This window comes from Anticarsia gemmatalis, chromosome Z (assembly GCF_050436995.1).
Source record: "Anticarsia gemmatalis isolate Benzon Research Colony breed Stoneville strain chromosome Z, ilAntGemm2 primary, whole genome shotgun sequence".
Classification (NCBI taxonomy): domain Eukaryota; kingdom Metazoa; phylum Arthropoda; class Insecta; order Lepidoptera; family Erebidae; genus Anticarsia; species Anticarsia gemmatalis.
Genome location: NC_134776.1, coordinates 5948985 through 5973273, shown reverse-complemented (window position 1 = coordinate 5973273; position 24289 = coordinate 5948985). Strand labels below are relative to the sequence as shown.

General features: G+C 40.8%; 1 protein-coding gene across 1 annotated transcript in view; it reads left to right on the top strand.

Moving 5' to 3' along the window:
• Positions 1-24289, top strand: part of hiw (MYC binding protein highwire) — a 115800-nt gene that overhangs the window by 87917 nt on the left and 3594 nt on the right. The window contains exons 37-73 of the mRNA XM_076134814.1: positions 377-595; positions 1309-1521; positions 1969-2118; positions 2864-2954; positions 3305-3363; positions 3581-3675; positions 4133-4232; positions 4813-4941; positions 7028-7220; positions 7369-7515; positions 7592-7726; positions 7833-7941; positions 14042-14148; positions 14286-14465; positions 14826-15020; positions 15560-15750; positions 15923-16076; positions 16186-16424; positions 16507-16638; positions 16714-16937; positions 17045-17156; positions 17441-17671; positions 17787-17901; positions 18177-18355; positions 18632-18793; positions 19006-19167; positions 19442-19555; positions 19653-19741; positions 20036-20243; positions 20657-20829; positions 21142-21325; positions 21557-21835; positions 22047-22241; positions 22348-22455; positions 22533-22733; positions 23009-23167; positions 23789-23897. Coding sequence (XP_075990929.1) covers positions 377-595; positions 1309-1521; positions 1969-2118; positions 2864-2954; positions 3305-3363; positions 3581-3675; positions 4133-4232; positions 4813-4941; positions 7028-7220; positions 7369-7515; positions 7592-7726; positions 7833-7941; positions 14042-14148; positions 14286-14465; positions 14826-15020; positions 15560-15750; positions 15923-16076; positions 16186-16424; positions 16507-16638; positions 16714-16937; positions 17045-17156; positions 17441-17671; positions 17787-17901; positions 18177-18355; positions 18632-18793; positions 19006-19167; positions 19442-19555; positions 19653-19741; positions 20036-20243; positions 20657-20829; positions 21142-21325; positions 21557-21835; positions 22047-22241; positions 22348-22455; positions 22533-22733; positions 23009-23167; positions 23789-23897 — 5842 coding nt within the window. The remainder of the gene's footprint in view (positions 1-376; positions 596-1308; positions 1522-1968; positions 2119-2863; positions 2955-3304; positions 3364-3580; positions 3676-4132; positions 4233-4812; positions 4942-7027; positions 7221-7368; positions 7516-7591; positions 7727-7832; positions 7942-14041; positions 14149-14285; positions 14466-14825; positions 15021-15559; positions 15751-15922; positions 16077-16185; positions 16425-16506; positions 16639-16713; positions 16938-17044; positions 17157-17440; positions 17672-17786; positions 17902-18176; positions 18356-18631; positions 18794-19005; positions 19168-19441; positions 19556-19652; positions 19742-20035; positions 20244-20656; positions 20830-21141; positions 21326-21556; positions 21836-22046; positions 22242-22347; positions 22456-22532; positions 22734-23008; positions 23168-23788; positions 23898-24289) is intronic.

The following is a 24289-nucleotide window of genomic DNA, read 5'->3' as shown; positions in this document are numbered from 1 at the left end:
TAGCTCTGTTCTTTCTTAGTTTAATACAGTCCAGTGAAGAGTGTTAGAATGTGACCAGCGAGTCACAAACAAAAACTGTTTTGTAACTCCAGAAACTATTGAGGTTTCAACTCACACAAATATCTTAAGCTATTTAAATATATTTTATGAAATATATTGGTAAAGATGCGTATTATACGTTTAATTATGCAGAAAAAAACAATATACCTATATTCGCAAAACTATTGGAGGGATCTAGTACCAGTAGAGTTAGCTTTCAGCTCGCATTTTTGTACCACGCATCTATTTGTCCTCGCTCCTAGGCCTGTGCCACAATCGCCTCATATCTCATTTGCTAGAATGTATCATTAACATAAAATCATGATATAATCATCAGGCATATCAGAATTTCTCGTTCGAGGAGTTACGACTGGCGAGCGAATCGTGGGGCGACGGTGGCGCCATCGGTGGCACGTTCGCTCACAACGGGCGCATCCCCGCTGAACGAGTGTTGGTGCGCTCGCAGCCCGACGGCTCCTACATCGCTACGTGGACGCCGCGTGTGTCAGGGAAATACATATTCCGCGTCACCCTGGACGATCAACCTACTTCACAGGTAACAGTTGTTTGTTTATTTGAGTTTTAATTGCTGTTGATTAGCAGTAGTATATCGAATGCCAAGCCGTCTATTGGGTATGTGTAGCCCGTGTATGGTAGCCTGCATTAACATGTTCTGTATACCTTGCATGCTTTCCCTGCACCATGAGATGCAAGAGGCGTGATATATGCGTATTGAAACTATTTTTACATGTAGCTGATGCAATAGCGTAACTCAATAAGGGGCATAATAAGTATATGTATCTATGAAGAAGTATTGCTGGCTACCACGGTAAAAGTTTACGTTGATATAATTTCTCAAGGTAATGATTAATGTCAAGATACTCTTTGATACGCTTGAGTACCAAATACAGAAACACCAAACTGTTGGTCCTACATTCATTCTTATTCAAAACCAAAAAAGGGTCATCTAGTTGTAAGGATACTGGTTTCTTAAAAAAGAAAGAATAAAAAACTTTCATTTGCATTATACTTGTTTAACAACACGTCATCACCCAATAAAACAGTTAGCAAAAGGGTCTTAGGTATATTGGCAAAAGTTGGCCGTCTACATAAAGTTACTCCTTTTTCCCACGGTAGACTGACACGAAACCACGCATACCTGCAAACCTCCGGCTATGGCGTACGTCTTGTAGTTTATATGTACACAATTGCAATAAACATTGTTTTATTATTTTTACTCATTGTATTTTAAAATCTTGTTGTTTTCAGGAGCTGACGATAGAGGTTGCAGAGAATGTTCTGGAAGGTGCCTCGGACCGCGGAGTGCAGGCGGGAGGCACGTTGCCGACGACGCCGCCCACCAAGCTGCGTCGCTTCGCAGCCCGCCACAGCGCCGGGCTGAGGGTTCGAGCCAGTCCTAGTCTGCAAGCCGAGGAGCTGGGCAGAGTGCCGCCCGGCGCTATTATCTCCTTCGTTGAGGAAGTAAGAGACCTTTTGTAGTATTCCGTTTACACAGATTCGTCTAGTTATATGAAACGTTGTAAGTATGCACATAGAGGACAGTGTCCAATAGATCCTATGGCAATGTATGTGCCATTTATTAGTTAATTAATAGTAATGACGAAGTAAACACGAGGGGTCGTTTTCTATACGGAACAAATCTTTGTCTGATCTATAAATATTTATAGTTTCTAGTTACGTATTCATAAAATATCATTCATTGCATATCCAGATATCATTTAACAGTTCTTTAAAAAGTCCTCAAATTCGCAACATGGCTATCTAGGGTAATTTAGATTTAGTATTTAACCCCTTTACCACTTCTGCATACCTATCAGATGTAACTTGGTCAAGTTTAACAGATAGATGTCCTGATATTTGCTTAAAGCTGTAAAACTGGCCCTTAACACAATTATGTTTGTCACACAGGTGGTGAACAAGGACGGCACGTGGGTGCGGCTGGGCGCGGACTCACTGCCTTTATACGCAGACTGTGCCGAAGTTGCGTGGTGTTTGCAACATCATCGACACCTCGATCGCGTCCTTCTTGTTCCCATCGAACCAAGTACACCACCACAGGTAAAACTATAATATACTCATAAATGTACAGTCTAAGTCCAATTTTTACACTTTCCTCGGAAATCTTTAAATTCTTTTCTCTTCTATAAAAAACTATTTTAATCGTAAAAATGACGTGACTGTGTTGGAAATCACTGGCACACCCATTGATGAAGATAGATCAATGGCTAGAAGTGGGCTGGATAGATAGATGAAAATCTATTTTAAAACTGGAACCATAACATCGAATGCTCATGGCTTTTTTAAACCGTGGATTTAACTTAGCCATGCATTACTTATGCAAGTTCTCTGACATTTTTTTGGATTTAAGTACGCTTTCTGAGCAAACATAGCAGAGCAAAATAAAAGCGCCTGCTATTCATGCAGTCTTTCAAAATACTGGATCTACATAATTACACAATGCCTGTTGAAAATGTATCATACAATGTAACAAAACAAGACCTTGACACTCAAATTAGTATTGATTCACCACCCTTCCCCTAAAGAAGAGGGCAGCTGGCGCTTTGTCCATGCTATAGTGAATTAAAAACTCAGACTGACTAAGTTTTAACTCTAAAACAGTCGAATGGGTAAAGCGAAATTGGTCTTTTTATGCATACAGAGAAGGACTAAATAGTAACGTTGGTGAAACAGTTAGTTTGGGTGTGGTTAGTGGTCTTGTACAACTTTGTTGGCAAGACGTCGCAACGTTTTCCCTCTTCGCAAAATTTAAGCATTATGAATAATAAGTGATATTTGAATTTAGTTGGAGTTTACCGGCACATGGAGCGGGTATGGCGATGCGCAAGGAGACATGCAAACTTGGACTCAAGACGACGACGAAGACGGACTTACTGGTAGGAGCTTTTACACTAATTTCTCTTAATTTTTGCCATACGTACATGTATGGATGTGAATGAAGCTAAGGAAATTGAGATGAACCGTACCAAGTGACGTTCTCTGGTCTCTGCCTATCCCTTTGGGAAGAAGGTGTGATTTAATGTTTGTTTCTATGTATTTACATGTCACATACATGTATAAAATCACGCTTTGTTCCCAAGAAGGGTACGCAGTGATCAATGAACGCCATTTGGTTAGTTTTTTACAAACTTTCCTTGCTTGATTGACATCATTACTTACTTACACGTTTGTTACGCTGTAAGGTTTAAATATATTATGTATATAAATATTCGTGTATTTGTTTCAGAAATCACATGCATCGATGATCGCAGATTTCCTTTCCCGCACGAAGAATTCATGAGTGATGTAAGTACCTGCAAATATTTTAGGATCATTAGAAATTATCCATATCTACGAAACTTTCGATGTTTTACTCATTGTTCAAGTGTCTGTGTTCATTTACAATTTCGTATTTTACGAATTCTTTACACTGCGTACAAGGATCATTTCATATCAGAAATAAATCCATGGTAGGATAATCCTGCGTTAGTGTTCTTATACTTGTAATAATTGATTGTTTCAGAGCGACGTGACTCCGTTCCTGTACGGCGCCATAGAGCCGAGCAAGCGTGGCAGAATCATTCGCACTGAGTCAGTCAGCTCCACTTCCTCGCCTAGGTATTGTGAACTGAGTTTTATTTAAAGTACCCTCCCTGCGGTGTTATGTATCAAATGAACCGGTTTTAATAATGGTGGATGAATAATAATAATATAAGATAGTGGTGAAAGTGGAATACTGACAGATTTTCATGCAAATGCTGTAATTTTCTTTGTCAGATCGTCACCCAATATTTTATTACACTCTTTTCGATGCCACCGTGGGCACTGGTTGGTCGTGGGTTCAATTCTCACACGTGACAATTATTTGTGCGATCTACAAATAGTTCTTTTGGGTCTGGTTGTACTTTTCGTCCGTTGATTGTATGTTTGTAAAAGTCCCTGCGACGATTTCTAAAGAGAGATTCTTTGTGAGATTGATTGAGATTGATTTTCGGATGCTTATCCATGGTTAGTAAAGTTGGCTCTTATTGCAAATTCTCACACATGCATAACGTATTTGGTTATGTTTGTTAAGGCGTATACAGCGTCGCAGCAACGGCAACAGCGATGAATGGTGGTCGCCGATCAAACACCGCTCCAGCGAGAACATTCGAGACGTTAACACTATACAAGAGGTAATTGTTGTACTTAAATACTTTATCTTCCAAAAAGGCAAACCCCGTTAAGTATTTCCATACTGTCACGCGTATGTACGCCATTCAAACATTTACAACATTTGTCCCATTAAGTCGCATGTAATAATAGGCGAGCCAGCGTCAAAATCCAGGCTACTTTTGAGAAATACTCCAATATAAATAAAAAAGATACCAATTTTACTCTGTCCAACCTGGGAATCGAACTCGGGAAGACAACATAATTAGCGGTCGCAAAGACTACCAACATCGCCACAGAGGCAGAGCTCGCACAAAATAAATTGTCCTTTGTCGCGAAAATGTTCATCTATTTCTGTCTATTCCCAAGGACGTCAGGTGGATGATCGTTTGTAAAAACATTAGCCAAATCCCTTTTAAAGCATGTTTTTGCTTGAAAATATACAGCGCGGGTTCCACGTAACGCAGCATAAGGGTAAGAAAACTAAATAATCATTTGCCTTTAGTTGATAAATCAGTCAGTGGGTCAGTCGGTAAAAGTTCATGAACCTCTCCCAACGGCTGTTGTAGCTTAAAAATAACATAACCTATTTTCCTGTTGCAGACGGATATTGAGACAGAGCCTACTGTGGAGATCCATCGCGGCAGTCGGATGGCGCAGACCGGCACCCAGACCTCACCTGTGAGACACAGCGAAGAAGTTACTGCGTTACAAGTCTACACCAGCCCTAAGGTAACTAAACATACTTATTTTAATGCTGGCCCTTCTAATCTAATGAGGTATCGTCATTTAAAATTACTTGAACAAATGATTATTGGGAACGTTGATCAGTTTTTCATACAAAATGCCTCCGTTGCTACGCGGTTGTCGATTCGAATGTACCATAAAAATTTTCCTTCTGTTCAGTGGTGCGATTTCCTACATATTAAAATTTTGCAAATACATAACAACATTTCTTGACCGAAAGTATGTTTTCAAACAATACAGATAACTTAGTAACAATTGAGAGATGACAACAGTACCTCGATTCTCTACCACTATCGACTACCGACAACCGGCTAGCTATCGACATTTGACATTTAGAATGTACTGCCAAAATGTTTCCTACGACACCCGTCAGAGGCGCTGATCAGATTTTCATACAAATTTGGTTCCAATTTCAGAATTGCTCCTCAGTTATTTTTATCTACATATATACATACTCTGCTTAAAACGAACACCCCTTTTTTATTAAAGAGGGTTCGTGAAAGCTACAGTAGCTTTTTAAAGCACTAATTTGCCACTGCTGACTGCGAGCACTTTGCCAAATATAATTTACCGGACTTAGCATAAAAGACCTGTAAAAAGACCCAATTTAGGCTGGGCGTTTTGTGTCTTCGGATATGGTTACTGAATTCTGTACAAAAGCTTTGCAACTGCTTACTGCTTCTCGCGATTAAGTATGTGTGAATCGACGAAAAATCACAGTGAAATCATTTAGATCAAGTTATATTTACCTGCAATTTGAAAAGCCAACTCAATGAGAAAAACTGGAGATTGGTGGCGCTTTTTAGTCGCTAAGTCGTTAAGTCATTTCAAATTAACCTTTTGTGCCAAACGTGAGTTACATCAGTTCAGCGGCTTTCACGTGAAAGTAGTAAAGTAAGGAATAACAAGCATTCATCCGTACAAAATCATTTTTGAAATTCTTGCTTTTGTTAGTGACTTCTCCCCTGGAAGGGTACCCGGAAGGGAAGGGTAGGGTATGTGTAGATGTGTGAAAAGTGTTGACACAAAAGTGCAGACTAGGCTAAAAACTATCTGTGTCCATAGTGATTGCGTAAAACAGTGACGATTTTCTGTCCATCAATGCAAACAATAATTTTCATAAAATTAGTGAAAATGTTAAAGAAACCGTTTTTGTTCAACATTTTCTTTGTTCTATCATATATGTGATTGCATGATTCTTAAACAAAATCAAAAAAGAATTAGATGAAAAATTGTTCATCATGGATTTGACCCTGCAACGAATGCAAGTTACCTACAAACCTACCTACGAGAGGTCAACGCCCTGCCACGGGGCTCGCCCTATCATACGTATATACCGGTTAGTATACGTATAGCGTTGTAGTACCGGGGTGTCGCGCCTAACGCCTAGGTATCGATTTGAGCAGAATCTGCGAGGAGTCTGCGCCCTAGACTAGAATCCTTCGGGGAAGGGCGTTACTAGGTCTTGAGTTTAGACGCTCTGGCCGCCATTTTAAAATGTGGAACATTAAAATTTTAACCTTTTGACACATTTTTAAAAGCAGTGATGTTTTGTTTAAGTTCGGTGTTTTTTGATAATCAGGTAACTTTTTGCTTTTCTTTTCTTTTGTCGTTCGTAGTTTTTTAAAGTAAATGTGATTTTGTGGAAACATAAGAGTGATTTTACTGTTGATCTTTTCAGTACGCATCTGTTTATCAAAATAATTGGTTGGAAAAGCGCTAAGGTCCTTGCTAGCGTTAGATTTTAATGCAAATGTTTCAATGAGTGTTCAAATGTTTTAGCGATTAGGCAGAAGTTATTAATTAACCTTTAAAATTGTAGCATGCTGTGGCGATACTTTATAATTGTTTTCAATTTCGTGAACCTGAATTGCATATGGCTTTTTGCTTCGCTGGTGATTATGATATAGTGATTATGTATCATATTAAGTCATAATTATTGAATCAGAATATTTGTGCATTCTTAAGACCGACTTAGTGTGTGTCGACATATACGTGGTGTCTTTTGTTCAGTTTAGATATTATCGAAATTCCCAGATAGGCTCTTAATGTTTGTTTCTCTTTGTTCTAGGAGGGCACGAGCCCGAGAAGTGCGGCGCGTGAACGAGCAGGGCGCGGCGTACCGCACAAAAGGTTCAGCTCGCCGCCGCCGCCATTACCAGCGCGAGCCGCGCCGGCACCACCTCCACCACGCAAGCACGCCCTCAGCCCTGCACAGGCTGAGTGCCTGCGAGCCATTTTTGCCGCCTTGCTCTGGCACGAGGGTTAGTATTTCCACAAATATATAAACAACAATATAGGAGTCAATACGTACACAATCAAATGTCTTTTGACCTTTAAGATCAATGTGTTTCAATAAGTACGGTTCACATAAAAAGACGGATTGTTAGATATTTTTTTTACACGTTACAGGCATAGTGCACGATGCGATTGCTTGTGCGGCGTTCCTCAAATTCCACCCGCAGTTGCCGAAGCAGGGCGCTCGCGTCGTTACCCGCCCTGCTCATGACGTCACACTCGCCAGGCACCAGAGACACTCCGTCGAAGTGTCTAATGCTGGTAATGTAGTCACAAAATCTCTATTTTAAATATATTATGTTTCATGGCTATTTCTAAATTGTCATTTGTTTCGTAGGTCACTATTTGCGCATTCACCCGTCGACGCTGGAGTCGCTGACACGGTCCGGCGTGGAGGCCAGCACCAGTCGGATGCGGAAAACTGACATCGAGATGCCTATACGAGAGGAAGAAGCTCATTGTAGTGATGCTGGTAAGTTGCATTGTTTAAAATAATAATATTTTCCCTGATATCAAACAAATTGATATAATCTTCGTGTATTTGCAGTTTAGTATCTTAATTTGTTCGTTTTTTGCAGCGACTTCATCACCGTCTGTGGTGAATGTGCTGCCGCCTGCTCTACGCGCGCTTGTGGCACTTTGGGACGCCCTCTACGATGCTGATCAACTGTCTGCAGCAACAGACAAGTAAGTACACAGTTTTACTATAAATTGTTCTCTTTTGTCCTATGTAGCATCAAAAGGTAAGTTTATGCACTTCACGCTGCTAAATGAGTTAGTTGTAGAAATAGACCAAAGAACATTTTAAGTTATTTTTTTAGAAACGTCTTTCGCTACATTCATATATCTTGTCATACATGAACGCCGACTACCAGTATTATGCATTTTATTTTGCGAACATCGTCATGTCTGTGCAGTGTGCATGTGTTTTAAAATCATCAACTACAGCCATTTTTGTTTAATTCCTGTACATCACATCCATTCCACATATTCGGAAGACTATCTCTGAAACCCGTTTTTACAGTTTCGGGCTTCAGATGTAGTTTTGCCTGAGTGTGTGGACTGTGGAGACCACCATCTCATAACATATTCAGGTTACGGAACACATGACATTTGAGCTTGCGCCCCCTAGCCCTCGGTTGAAGCGCTATTGATTACATATTTTATAAATTAATAAATTGTAAACGTTATAAATAAGTCATTAAAATGTATGTAAGTGTTATAAATAATATTTGATGTTTGTAATTGTTTGTTGTCCGTGAATTTATTCGTATCATTATTGTATTTGGGTAATTAATTTGTAAGTTGTTCGTAAGTTTCGTTTAAATATTAAGCATTCCCCTCTAACCATGCTTAGTTTTCAGAGAAATGGTACGAGTAGAGAGAAACACGTCAATTCTACATCCTCGGAGTATGTTGGAGACTACCCAGTGTTATAATTCTTGTGTAATCTCCCACATACTCGCCGAGTGTGTAGACCTCTCATCATATCATTGTTACTTGCAGCGTCTTTTCCCCGATTTTTAGGGTAATATTTGAACTAAATGTGCTAGTGCCTGTAAACTTTCTTTGTTGTTAGAAAACTAATACGAGAAGAAAGAAACACGCATATTCTACAAACTCGGAGTGTGCCGGAGGACCTCAGCGTTTATTGTTCCTCAGATTCTCCGACATACTTTCCGAATGTGTGGAGCATCAGCATATCAGCGTTATATTCAACGACAACTACAGGAATATTGTTCTGAGTGTTTTAATTTATAAATTTTTAATCAAACATTTGGTTCTTGTCACGGATATTGTCGAAGAGTGTGCTTGTGCCCTCTAGACTTCTCTAGGTCTGCTAGTGGATGGAATAACAAAATAATGAAGTCTTAATACTATAAGAAATCGTGTGTGTAACCATGCTTGTAACGTGATTGTAATCCTTGTTCAGTTCCTAGGAAAATATTACGAAGAAGAAAGAAGCTCGTCAATTCTACATCCTCGGAGTATGTTGGAGAATACCCAGTGTTATAATTCATGTGTAATCTCCCACATACTCGCCGAGTGTGTAGACCTCTCATCATTATCATCGTTTTATTCAACGTTGCTTTCAGGAATTCGGATTTCAATGTCTTAATGTGCTAAATATGATATAAAGTGTTTGGTTTTTATCCGGATATTGTAAGAAAATATGCTTGTGCCCTAAAAACTTATTTTGCTCCATTGACAGATATTAACACTTCAGTTCTAAAGAGAAGTTGTGAGAAGAGAGTAGCTCGTCGATTCTACATCCTCGGAGTATGTTGGAGACTACTCAGTGTTATAATTCCTGTGTAATCTCCCACATACTCGCCGAGTGTGTAGACCTGTCATCATTTTGTTCAACCGCGGCTCCGGGAATTTGCCTCCTAATGTAGTAACTTCGAAATAAAAAGCTTATAGGACTTGACCTGGAAACGTGATTGTGTACCTACTTCAGTTCCCAAGAAATAGTTATGAGAAGAAAGAAGCACGTGTATTCTACATACTCGGAGTATGCCGGAGGACCTCAGCGTTTATTGATCCTCAGATTCTCCGACATACTTTCCGAATGTGTGGAGCATCATCATATTATCAGCGCTAAATTCGGCGGTTACAGTTTGGTATTGCGTGTCATAATGTTCTTTAGATAAAATGTTTAGGACATGACCCGGATATAAACATGATTGTAATTCTTTTCAGTTTCCAGGTAAAACTTGTGAAAAAAAAGGAGCTCGTCAACTCTACATCCTCGGAGTATGTTGGAGAATACTCAGTGTTATAATTCCTGTGTAATCTCCCACATACTCGCCGAGTGTGTAGACCTCTCATCATATCATTGTTACTTGCAGCGTCTTTTCCCCGATTTTTAGGGTAATATTTGAACTAAATGTGCTAGTGCCTGTAAACTTTCTTTGTTGTTAGAAAACTAATACGAGAAGAAAGAAACACGCATATTCTACAAACTCGGAGTGTGCCGGAGGACCTCAGCGTTTATTGTTCCTCAGATTCTCCGACATACTTTCCGAATGTGTGGAGCATCATCATATTATCAGCGCTAAATTCGGCGGTTACAGTTTGGTATTGCGTGTCATAATGTTCTTTAGATAAAATGTTTAGGACATGACCCGGATATAAACATGATTGTAATTCTTTTCAGTTTCCAGGTAAAACTTGTGAAAAAAAAGGAGCTCGTCAACTCTACATCCTCGGAGTATGTTGGAGAATACTCAGTGTTATAATTCCTGTGTAATCTCCCACATACTCGCCGAGTGTGTAGACCATTCATCATTATCATAGTTTTATTCAATGTTGCCTCCGGGAATTCAGATTTGGGTACCTGAATGTGCTAAATATTAAATGTTATGTTTGGTTTTTGATTCGGATATTGTAAAAAGATATGATTGTGCCGTATAGACTTCTCTGGTTCCGCTGACAGATATTATTTCTTCAATCTAAGGAGAAGTTGTGAGAAGAAAGAAACACGTCTTTTATAATTTTACATACTCGGAGTGTGCCGGAGGACCTCAGCGTTTATTGTTCCTCAGATTCTCCGACATACTTTCCGAGTGTGTGGAGCATCAGCATATCGGCAGCTATATTCAACGGCCACAGTTTGGTTATGTCCATATGTTCTTTAGATAATATGTTTGGGACTTGACCCGGATATAAACATGATTGTAATACTTATCAGTTTCCAGATAAAACTTGTGAGAAAAGAGGAGCTCGTCGATTCTACATCCTCGGAGTATGTTAGAGAATACCCAGTGTTATAATTCCTGTGTAATCTCCCACATACTCGCCGAGTGTGTAGACCACTCATCATTATCATCGTTGTAGTCAACGTTGCCTCCAGGAATTCGGATTTGGGTGTCTTAATGTGCTAAATATGATATTAAGTCCTACAGACTTTTCTAGTTTCGCTGACAGTTATTATTACTTCAGTTCAAGCAGAAGTTGTGAGGAGAAAGAAGCACGTGTATTCTATATACTCGGAGTGTGCCGGAGGACCTCAGCGTTTATTGTTCCTCAGATTCTCCGACATACTTTCCGAGTATGTGGAGCGACATCATTTAGCGTTATATTTCAAAAGGATGTCCAGATATGTCAATTTTGTTTATAAAATGTTTGATACTTGACCCGGATATAAACATGATTATAACCCTTTTCAGTTTCCAGGAAAAAATGTTAGAAGAGAGAAGCTCTTTAATTCTACATCCTCGGAGTATGTTGGAGAATACCCAGTGTTACAGTTCCTGTGTAATCTCCCACATACTCGCCGAGTGTGTAGACCTCTCATCATTATCATCGTTTCATTCAACGTTGCCTCCGGGAGTTCGGATTGGGGTGCCTTTATGTGCTAAATATGCAATTATGTTTCACTGACAGATATTATTACTTCAGTTCAAGGAGAAGTTATGAGAAGAAAGAAGAACGTGTATTCTACATACTCGGAGTGTGCCGGAGGACCTCAGCGTTTATTGTTCCTCAGATTTTCCGACATCCTTGCCGAGTGTGTGGAGCGTCATCATGTCAGCGTTATATTCTATGGCTAAAGGTGTTGGATGTCCTGATGTGCCAAATTTTGAATAAAATATTCGATACTTGACCCGGATCTAAACATGATTGTAATCGTTTTCAGTTTCCAGGAAAAAATATTAGAAGAGAGAAGCTCGTCAATTCTACATCCTCGGAGTATGATGGAGAATACTCAGTGTTATAATTCTTGTGTAATCTCCCACATACTCGCCGAGTGTGTAAACTTCGCAACATATTAGCGGTACATTCAGCGTCGGTTCCCCAGTTCTTGAAGATTAAATTTGTATTGTATGTGCTACTGACTGTCTATTTTAAAAATGACTAAAATGTGGACGTCTTAATTAATAATTTCTGTTTTGTATGTAACTTTTATTTAAACGTCAAGATTAAACGCTAACCTTTGCATGTTTTAAGAGAAATAATACGAGAAGAAAGAAGCACGTGTATTCTACATACTCGGAGTGTGCCGGAGGACCTCAGCGTTTATTGTTCCTCAGATTCTACGACATACTTTCCGAGTGTGTGGAGCATCATCATATCAGCGTTATATTTCAAAAGTTTGATACTTGACCCGGATATAAACATGATTGTAATCCTTTTTAGTTTCCTGGAAAAAGTTTTGAGAAAAGAGAAGCTCGTCGATTCTACATCCTCGGAGTATGTTGGAGAATACCCAGTGTTATAATTCTTGTGTAATCTCCCACATACTCGCCGAGTGTGTAGACCTCTCATCATTATCATCGTTTTATTCAACGTTGCCTTCAGGAATTCGGATTTGAGTGCCTTAATGTGCTAAATATGAAATGAAATGTTTAGTTCTTGGTCCGGATATTGTAAGAAAAAATGCTCTGGTTCCGCTCACCGATATTATTACTTCAATTCTAGGAAGAAGTTATGAGAAGAAAGAAGCACGTGTATTCTACATACTCGGAGTGTGCCGGAGGACCTCAGCGTTTATTGTTCCTCAGATTCTCCGACATACTTTCCGAGTGTGTGGAGCATCATCATATCAGCGTTATATTCGATGGTTAGGAAAGGTCAAAGTTGGTCCTGATGTGCCAAATTTTGAATAAAATGTGTGGGATTTGACCCGGATATAAACATGATTGTAATCCTTTTCAGTTTCCATAGAAGAGGTGTGAGAAAAAGAAACACAACGATTCTACATCCTCGGAGTATGTTGGAGACTACTCAGTGTTATAATTCCTGTGTGATCTCCCACATACTCACCGAGTGTGTAGACCTGTCATCATATCAGCGGTACATGCAGCGTCGGTTTATGTACTATATTTTTTAAATGACTAACATGTTAACCTTTCTTTGCTTTTAGAGAAGTTATACGAGAAGAAAGAAAATCGTATATTCTACATACTCGGAGTGCGTGAGAGGACCTCAGCGTTTATTGTTCCTCAGATTCTCCCACGCACTTTCCGAGTGTGTGGAGCGTCATCATATATCATCGTAAATTCTACGGCGGCTGCAGGATATTCTTTTTGGGTGTTTTAATGTGCTACATTTTGAATATAATGTTTGGTGCTTGCCCCGATTATTGTCGGAGAGTGTGATTGTACCTTCAAGACCTCTCTAGTTCCGCTGACGGATGTAATTATAAATAAAGGAGTTGTGATTTTGTGTGGAGACATAATTATGATGTTGAAATGTGATTGTAATCCTTCTTAAGTTCCCAGGAAAAAGTTATGAGAAGCGTGAAGCTCGTCAATTCTACATCCTCGGAGTATGTAAGAGAATACGCAGTGTTATAATTCCTGTGTAATCTCCCACATACTCGCCGAGTGTGTAGACCTCTCATCGGTTTATTTAATTATGAGAAGAAAGAAGAACGTGTATTCTACATACTCGGAGTGTGCCGGAGGACCTCAGCGTTTATTGTTCCTCAGATTCTCCGACATACTTTCCGAGTGTGTGGAGCGTCATCATATCAGCGTTACGAAGAACTTTTGCTTACATATCTGTAATAGCACTGTATCATGAATCTCTTTGTATTCGCCGTTTTATTCATTTCATTTCATATGCGTTACATTTTTGTCAATCTTCAACAGTGACAGTTTAGGTGCTTTAATCATTCACCTCCTGAGCGATCTAAGCAATGCAACACCCAAGTATCTTTTTCCAAGTCATGCATGATGAAACCTTACATGTCTCTGAGTTGCCAAGTGTCACTTTTTTCCCTATTATCCATGTTTTGTAGTGGTAGAATCATGAGTTAAGCTTTGTTTTTCTTTTGCAGAAAAAAGGAGACCGTGGAGAAAAATGAAAACGATGATTTGCGGGCATTAAGCGGCATTCGGAAGAAGAGGGACTGGAATGCTAAGATTGGCAGGACACCATACACAGGTATACATATTATTTAATCATCTTTGTCGCGGAACAAACGTGACCTGAGAGACGCTGACGTATTGAGTTTTCTATTACGTTCTCACAGATTAAATAATTTCATCTTCATAACAAATATTAATTTGGTATAATTTCAGTACGTTGCGAGCTGTGCGGTGGAGCGAGCGTGCCTCCGCCACTAGCGGCGCACATGCGGCACGGTCACCCCGGCTGCGGCGGCCCCACTACCAAGGGCTTCGACCGCGGAGGCGTTTACCACATGCAGGACCCACCGCCCAACGACGTGCCCGTCCTAGCTTGCGGACAACTTGCGCAAGGTCACTATCGCAGTTTGTACAATATTTATTTATTATACAGCTTTGATAATTAGTTGGATTGGCCTTCTCGATTTCCTTACCACACCTTATCACCACTAAGTAATAGAATAGAGATGCTAGAGATGCGGGAATCTCTAGCAGATTCACCACACTTTAATGAGAGAGGTTATTCGACGCTCTTCACTGTTAGAGGCATGGCTGTTGATCAAATGATTGATGTTAAATTTTGAGTGCATATTACTGTGATAGGAACGATAGTATAAACGCGAAGTCGTCGCCATTACCAAAATCGGTCAGATAGATTTTAAACGCATTAGCAATCTTGATGCACAGTCATCACTATAGAAATATTTTTTGCAGGATGTATTTTATACTACATGTTCTGTGAGAAGTGCTACGAGAAGGCGATGAAGACAGCGACGTCGATACGGCAGTCGCGATCGAAGGTTATAGCTGAGATGTGCCAGTTTGAGCGCGATAACAGCTCCTTAGACCATCAAACTATGAAAGAAAATGCTGTTTTCCTTCTAGACCTCGCCCCACTTACCAACTCAGGTAAATTAAAACTACATGAATGTATTTTTTTGTAATGTTTGACATTTCGCAGATATAAGCCCAGGGTTTCATGACGTCATCACATTCGTCTCGACGAAGATGCGGTATCCTTCTTTGTAGAGACGTATACTACAAAATAGTACACGTGTCTACTGGGAAGTGTACTCGCAGTATACGTGCAAGAATCAAGACGGCGGTGTCTCAATACTTCAGAGGAGCGATTTTCTACTACCTATCAACTGGCTAGCTATCCAAATAGTTTTCAGGATGGGTTTTGCAACATATAATTCTCTTTTGTGATCCTGTAATGCAGAGTGGTAATAAACATAAGCCGCCAAAAGCAAACATTTTTTTTGGAAATTGTATCATAATAAATGTATTTTCCATTCATGGCCCATATTTTCACGCTGTATGCTGTAATTTAAAATTGTTTTTAAATTTATGATACTATTGAATATTGTGTAACTATGTAAAAGTCATCTATGAACATTTTAAAAATGCGTAATGCGTATATAAGTTAGTACGTTGATGTGTGATAGAACCGATGAGTGTGTGCGGATGGCACGAGGCGTCGCGCAGTCCTCCGACACCGCCGGGCAGCGTGTGGCAGCCGGCGCCACCGTTCCAGTGCCTGCCCGCGCTCGGCGCCGCACCACGTACCATCGCTGCTTCAGACGCCGCCAGATATCACTCGCTTGGACGACACCCACCACCCGCCGTTGCTCCACTGGTAACCTTCATTTATAACATTTAGTTTTTTCTATCTATATGGCTGTGTTAGCTAATCATGAGACAGTTTTTTGTTATTTTATGTGAAAAAACACGAAATGTCGAGTAAATTATTTTTTCTTTTAAATTGTCGCCAACTTATCAGTAACATGATATATTTTAAATTCTTACAGACGTCTGTGTTCGGCGGCATGGAGATAGTGGGCAACCAGTGGCCGCGCGTGCACCGCTCAGTCTCTATGGGACAGGCCGGTGGAAACGATCTCGCCAACGCTGCGCGCCCACCTCTCACTAGAAACGCGCCCGTCGATCACGACACGCTTTCAGGTTAAAGCAACATTTGTAGCTTAAAAAAATACAAAAAACTAATAATATCCCTTTGTGAATAACTTTGGAACCCTATTCAATTGTTTTTATACTTCATTATTTATTATAGCGGCTGGATCATCACTTCTGGCTCAGCCCAGTGCATCCTTACGTCGTCTGATCGGCGTGGGTGACTGGACAGCGGGCGCCGGCTCAGTGTCAGCGTTTGAACCGCCGCACTTGGACTCCGAGGCACTCATGAACAGTCCTGTACTCTCGTTCATACTCGCCAAGCGCGACCTACACGTGCACCGACAGAAAATGGACGCTGCCGTCCGCATCAATACCGTGCGACAATACGCCTTTGAGGTAAGCAATATTATTTTTATGGGATGCATATCAAATAACTTTATACTTTTGCATACTCATGTTTTCGGTGAAATCTGTACAGGCACTAAACTGGCTACTGCGGTCTGCAACTCAACCGACCTGCGTCCATGACGTCATGTGGTGGTTTTGTAACGCTCTCGATAAGTTCGCGCGCATCGTGCCACCTCCACTCGCTATTGAAGACAACAAAGAGGTACTTGTCACACAAACCATTTATAAAAATGTTATTTATCATGAACAGTGTTTTTAACTTTTCGCTTTTAAATAGAATGCGGCGAATGAAAATAATCGGGGTTTGATCCCGACGGCATCAGCGACCGCCATCTGTCCGGGAGGTCGGGCGGCTAGAGGTGCTCGGGCAGCTTTCCATGCGTTCTTGGGATCGGTGAGCGCGCTGGCTCCATCGTTACCGCCCGCCAGCGCGGCCGCCCTGCAGGCTGTCCGGTGCTGGGCGCTACACTACTCACCACACGATAGAGCCTTCTTACACAGGTACTTCACTTTACTTTACTTTTCACTTCTAACACATTACCATCATCATTCATTCTGTGCCATAAACTAACTATTGGATTGCAAACTGTTAATGCTGCTCGGATTAGATCGCAAGTATTCAGTGTTATCAGCAAGATTCTTTCACATTCGGAAGACGGTGCCTATGAAGACGGCATGTTGGGAGCACTTCATGAGAGTTTCCATAGCTTCATTAATAAGGTGAGGATTCACTTACAGCAATTGACAGTGGTGCCAATAAATCCCTTTTAATTCAAATCATTTATTCATTTACGTTGAGTACAGACACTTATGATGACCAAATACAATTTATCGCGAGGTCGGAAGGTCGTGCTAATCAGAAGAGCTGGCAAGAAACTCCCGGCCACTTATAAAATACCACAATTCATTGATCATGTATGGAGCTACCACCAATGTAACCTAACGTATTTATAACCTCTACTAAAAAAAAATAATAACATATACATGATGTTGAAACATTACAGGAGAATTATGTATGGAATTGTCCTGATGTGACTGGTTGGTGTGACATAAGCGTGTCGTCGCGTCAAGGCATGGCGGGTGCGCTGACTGACGGCAGCACGGAGACCTTCTGGGAGTCAGGCGACGAGGACAGGAACAAAGCCAAGTGGATACAAGTCTCATATCCTGGAGGCACCCCTGATGACCGTCCACATATCGTCTGCGTTCATATTGACAATACTAGAGATACCGTGGTCAGTATTATGAAGTCTTCTAGGGTTTATTGCTGTATGAACTTACTTATTTATTATATTATTTCCTGCAGACAAGGTTTAAGTTCTCTCCTGTTTAACTTTTTGTTTCTTTCAGAATAAGACGCTGTTAGTGTCGTTCCTGTACAGCGGTGGTTCGAGCGAAATGTTCCACATGCAAGATATTGAGGTCGACCCCAAGGCTGCCACCTGGCTCTGTTACACTATGCCTAGTAAGTCTCAAGATTAGAGTGATGTATCACTTTCAAATACTCCAAGAAGAGTTCTTATTATTTTGTTTTATTTGTTATCATTTACGAATCATATCATTTGATCATCATCATTATAATGCACTCTGTTATTTTCGTCTATTTTTTTAAATTCCTTTCATAAGCCTCGCTCCCCGTCATATTTTTCATCCATCTTTACCTGATAATCCCGATTAGAACTGCTTTTGATGTTAATGAACAATATGTGATCACGTAAGTGTCAGTCTTACGGTGTTCAGGAGTGAGTAGCGGGTGCATCCGCGTGCGGTGCGAGCTGCGCGGGCCCGAGCCGGCCGTGCGGGTCCGTCAGGTGCGGGTGCTCGGGGCCCCTGCACCCGCGCCCGCTCCACAAGCTCACCTGCTACATGCACTCGCTGAGACCGACACACTGCGAGTCTTTCGACTTCTCACCTCACAGGTAAGAATGCATAGGCCTAATTTCACTCTGAACTTAAAGGGTTTATGTCCCTTAGTTAAGTTATTGATTATCGTTTACGAGTTTATCCGGTTTATTCGGATAACCGCTCCTGCTTTCGTGTTATTGAACAAAAGGGGCTCGAGGGTTATTTTGTTGAGTTTTCAAATCTGAGAGCAGCTACAAATCACATAAACACAGAATAAAGGCATTGACAAAATCAGACAATATTAGAGTTATGGAACATTGTTTTTTACCCAAGCCTGTTTTGTACTGAAGGTGTTTGGCAAGCTATTGGAATGGGACCGCAGCGGCAGCGAGTCAGGTGGTGAAGGTGCCGCAGCGGTGGAGGACTGCACGGCAACTGATGACAGTGACCTGAGGGAACATGTCGTTGGCATCCTCTTCGCTGGACATAAACTTACTTCGCTGCAAAGACAGGTGAGATACAATAATACTCCAGCTTTCTTGCTGCTTCAATATTTAATGTAGATTTCGTTATTGTGACTCCGCTGCTCGTGTTTTAAAAGTTTCCTCATCAGCTATTCGTATTTCCGTTCATGAACAGTTACCCTATGTAAAAATTTGCTTTTGCGAGCTGAATAATGAACAAATCTCAATAACTTGACTTTAAAATATTAATATATCCTCAGGTGATGTCACACATAGTGTGTGCGATCGGGTGCGAGGCGGCACGAGTCCGTGACGACTGGGAGACGGCGTTACTATGCGCTGAAGCCGCTGAGCGAGACGACATGCCCGCAAGGCACACCACACACGCACAAGATAACTACTGCTTCGAGATGCTCTCATTGGTACTTATTATATCTTTAATTCCCGAAACAAACATATCAAAACTGTTTAGGATAGACAGATACAAAAATAAACAAGCCTAACTTATACGTACCTACACATTTTTGCATCAGGATTGAATGGGGCTTGATGTTAATGTATATTTTCCTTCATGAATTAGTATCTTTTTAACTTGAATTAGTGAAATCAAGTTTTACTTACGACTTACTTACAGTATTTATGCCGGAAATATTTTTTTGTTAGGATGCCGAAATAATTAACATTTTCGTGTTACAGCTATTGGCTCTTAGCGGCAGTTCGGTCGGACGAGCACATCTGGCTCAGCGCACAGAATTGTTGGCCGATTTGTTGGCGTTATTACACACTGGCAGCGAGCGCGTACAGCGACAGGTAAGATCCTTTGTTACTCAATATTATATGAAATTATATGAAATAATAAAAATATGAGTATTTTGAAAAGACATATTAAATATTTTGTAATTTACAGGTTATTTCCTTGCTAAGGCGTATGATCACAGAAATCCCACCTCAAAAGATGTTAGCGGCCGTCAATTATGGCAACGATCTCACAACTAGGTAACTAAGTAATTTATTTTATCTTTGAGTATATTTTTTGGCTATATTGCTAACCATAGTCAAGCGGTCAAGGATTCCAATTTTAGACTAGCATGACAATGACTATTTGATATCACTGCTATCATGGTAGTAACAATGCATTGACTACCTCCGTGGCGCAGTGGTTTAGATCACCACGCGTCCCACCAAAGTCTCCGCGACACAAGAGCATTTCTTAATGCGGAAGATGTCCTTAAAAAAAATACCTCTCTAGTTGTTGCAGTAAATTAACTATTTAACGATCTTTTGTTTCAGAGTGACACTGCTAGATCACTTAGTGTGCTACCTCGGCAAGGCTATAACGGTGCAAGTAAAGGTGAAAGGCGGCAGTGGTCTCAGCCCTTCGTCGGTCACTCTAGGCGGGTCTGTGAGCACCGCGCCGCCAGCCACCTGGTTCATGAGAGGCGACACTACGAAGAAACACGCTAATATCGTTGCTAAACTACTTTCCGATATGTGTGAGGTATGTATCTCTCATTTGTATTGTTTATGTTCATTGTTCATGTTTAGATTTGTTAGTTAAAAAGTCTGGATTGTCTGTTGATCATTTGTTTTCATTTATTTTGTTTTTTAACATACACATTTTAACAGATACAAACAATGTTGTAACAAAAAATTTAATAAAAACTAAAAAGTAAGTATAACAAGATTGTACAAACAAATTACTTAATTTTTGTTTGAATAATTTATATCACAGGGCGTCTAGGTTTCTTGGCATTCACAGAAACTAAGGTTGGCAACGCTGTTCAAGATCCAAGGTTTTAGTCCGCAACCAAGACTGACTACTGTAACCAAAATAATGTTTCCATATTTTTTTTCATACACTAGGAACTACCAAAGACTACATTTTCAAGTGATGTTTTATTTCGCGTTCAGGATAAGATATCGCCGGTGTGGGGTATAGAGACACGGAAGGCGCTTGCTGGCTACGTGTCGCAAGTAGCGCAGGTGTCCGAAGCCGAGCGGAGGCCGGCGCGGTGCATCGCTGCACCTACCATGTGGATGGCGCTAGCAGCACTCTGCGTCTGCGAACAATCACATATTGAACTGTGAGTCAACTATTTTATCTGCTTCTTCCTTTTAAGAACTATTTTATTATTATACATTTGTAAAGTTTAAATCTATGTATGTTTTTAGCTATAAGGTTGCTTTTAACCTAGTAAGAAAACGATGTTCTTTGTAAAATTAGTTGCTAGTTGTCAGTTCTTTGTTTGGATCATCACAACGGACCAAAAAACTTTGTCTGACTGAAAAGCTGCTGAAAAATTAATAAAAAGAGGGAGAGGACTGTTAATGGCGCCTTTTGTTTTTACGCTCAAACATATATGTTTACATACTTTAATGAAACGTACTTTGTTTAGTATCAACGGCACGGGCGATGGTCGTGAATCCAGGCGTGGGGAGACCGAGTCGCGTCCGCACTGCGCTAATCATGACGATGGCTCCACACTGGCCGTGATCGAGTGTCGCAGCTGCGGCCCGCTGTGCGCCGAGTGCGACCGCTTCTTGCACCTCAACAGATCTGCTAGGACACATCATAGACAGGTAATTATAACATTTTATTATCATTTGTTACTATAATTTTTAGTCCCCAAGCCGCACATGGCCAGCCTAGTTTCAAGGCCTAACGCCTCCCTCGTTTGGGGGGAGACCCTTGCCCAGCATTTGGATTTTAGCATCAATAACGTAAACTATGATAAATATAGTCGCAAAATTGTGTGCAAGCTAAAGCAGTTGTGAAATTTCAGCTCCTTATAAATCTTTTTATTGTTTCAGATTTGTAAAGAGGAAGAGAGCGCAATTCGCATTGATATCCATGAAGGTTGCGGGCGAGCGAAACTCTTCTGGCTATTACTGCTAGTTGACAGACGAACATTGAAGGCATTGGCGGAATTCCGTGGCATGGACAGCGGCGTGTGTGACGGCAACGCGGCGGAGAGTAACGTGGTGATGGCGGGCACTGCGGGACTGGCTGGTGTGTGCCGCTTCTGTGGCACTAGAGGCAACTCCGGACTGCTCGCTATTGGCAATGTGTGCGCTGATCAACAGTGTCAGGTAAATATTTTCGGCTATAGTCCAACAACTTAGTATTTGTGTCCAAAATGAAGTCATAGAAATTAAATAACTGCTCGCTCTATAAGTTATGGTTTTGTATACAGGCACCTCGCATTGTATGGTCTCGACGTAGTAGTTATGTTACTTTAATGCGACATGTAGCCTTCTGTAATATTTGAACTATTTTCTCATTATGTAACATTGTCCACAGGAGCACGGTAAAGAGGCGTGTTCCCGCGTACTAGCTTGCGGACACGTGTGCGGTGGTGTTCGTGGCGAGCGGACGTGTCTGCCGTGTCTCCACGGCTGTGCGGGTGGCGAGGAAGACACGCCACTGCGACAAGACGCCGACGACATGTGTATGATCTGCTTCACTGACCCACTACAGGCTGCACCCGCACTTCAGGTAATAAACTATTGTAATTTTATGTACGCCTTAAACTACGTTATTTAATACTAGTAATTAGTTAGTAGTGTAAATGATGTATTTAGTATGTCTCTCTATTTTACAGCTGAAGTGCGGTCACGTATTCCATCTCCACTGCTGCAGAAAAGTGCTCGCGAACAAATGGATCGGCCCAAGAATTACTTTCTCATTTTCACAATGCCCCATTTGCAAGGTAACGAAATCTTTCTCTGATTATGTTACTGTGACAAATTTATTACTTATTACAAATGATTACGTTGTCAATTATAGGAGGATATGGATCACTGGACTTTGGAAGAACTTTTAGCTCCAATTCGTCGGCTCCGTGATGAGGTGAAGCGTAAAGCGATGATGCGGTTGGAGTACGAAGGTCTGGCGACACCTGGCAGTGCGCGCGGCCGACTGCTGCCCGACCCGGCGACTTACGCCATGGAGCGATACGCTTATTATGTGTGCCATAAGTGTGGAAAGGTAAGGAATACTTTAAATTTTTATCATTCATTTTCCTTTGTACACAGACTTGTGGAGCACAACGTAGTCAGTGTCATTTGTGCCTGAACCTCTAACTGGTCGCATGGGTTACCGTTTCCGCCGGGCTTGGACACTGATGAAATAAGAATGTACTTGTGTATTGTACACATAAATTGAAACTTACCATCGCTGCCGAATATCTACGAATATAATAATTATTACTGAAAGTCAAGTATCGAATGAAATTGTATTAACGATGGCGTTTATTTATACAGGCGTATTTCGGCGGTTTGGCGCGGTGCGAGGCTGAAACTAGCGGTTGGTGGGAGCCGGCGGAGCTGGTGTGCGGCGCGTGCAGTGACGTGGCCGGCGCTCGCACGTGCCCCAAACACGGAGCCGACTTCCTCGAGTACAAGTGCCGGTATTGCTGCTCGGTAAGAACTAACAATATTATACTACAAATTTTGAAACTATCGTGGCTTGTACACATAACACTAAATTGCTGATCGGGTCTTGAACTCGATGAGAGTTTTAAATGTTACGATAACATTTGTTACTTGACGTTTCGATCGTCATCGACTTTATACTTGCTGACTGTTTGGTGCCTATTGTGAAGGTTCTAGGTAGAAGTGTTTGAAAAGCTCTCTTCGCAGTTAATTTTGTTCTTCTCAGAGACGCACGGTGATTACAGTGAACCATTCAACCTGTACTAAATATGCTTTTTATAACCTCACACCTTTTATATCCGAACGTGTAGACAGAGGTGTCTCCACCAATTTATTTTGCTTATTTTTCTCCTAAGTCCGTTCTACTATTTAAACAGAAGTTACTAAACAAACCTAACAACACTTTGACTGCCTGCTAAATTATTTATATTATAATATTTGTGAGGCAGACAGGTACAATTCAGATAACATTTAGCTAATTAATACAAAGATTATTTTACGGAATCATAGTGGTTTAGTACCTCTCTATCTGAAAGAGATTTTTAATGATGTCCCGAGAGGTGTCTAATTTTCAAACATGGTAGATTATTCCTTGCGTGTTGTGTACAGGTGGCGGTGTTCTTCTGCTTCGGAACGTCTCACTTTTGCAACTCGTGTCATGATGACTTCCAGAGGGTTACCAACATACCAAAACATTTATTACCACAATGTCCCGCCGGTAAATATCATTTAATCTTATCTTTATATATATAATTCTTCTGTAAGTGTGTATGTCACTGAACTTCTCTTAAAAGACTGGACCGGTTTTGATGAAAATTTTTGTGTGTGTTCAAGGGGATCTGAGAATGGTTTAGATTCACAAATTTGTTCGCTGGACAATGTTTTTTTATTTAATTTTTATGGCAAAACAACGTTTGCCGGGTCAGCTAGTACACTTATATTGTTTTACAGTTTATTTTTATAACCCGATGTTTGTTATATCTCTAGGTAGGCAGAGGTGTCTGATATATATCCGCATTTAGGTAAATTATTGCAGTTCGCAGTTGTATACAATTCCACTCAGACTATAAAGATTTAAGTTTATTATTCACTAAAGATTTTTAAATCAAC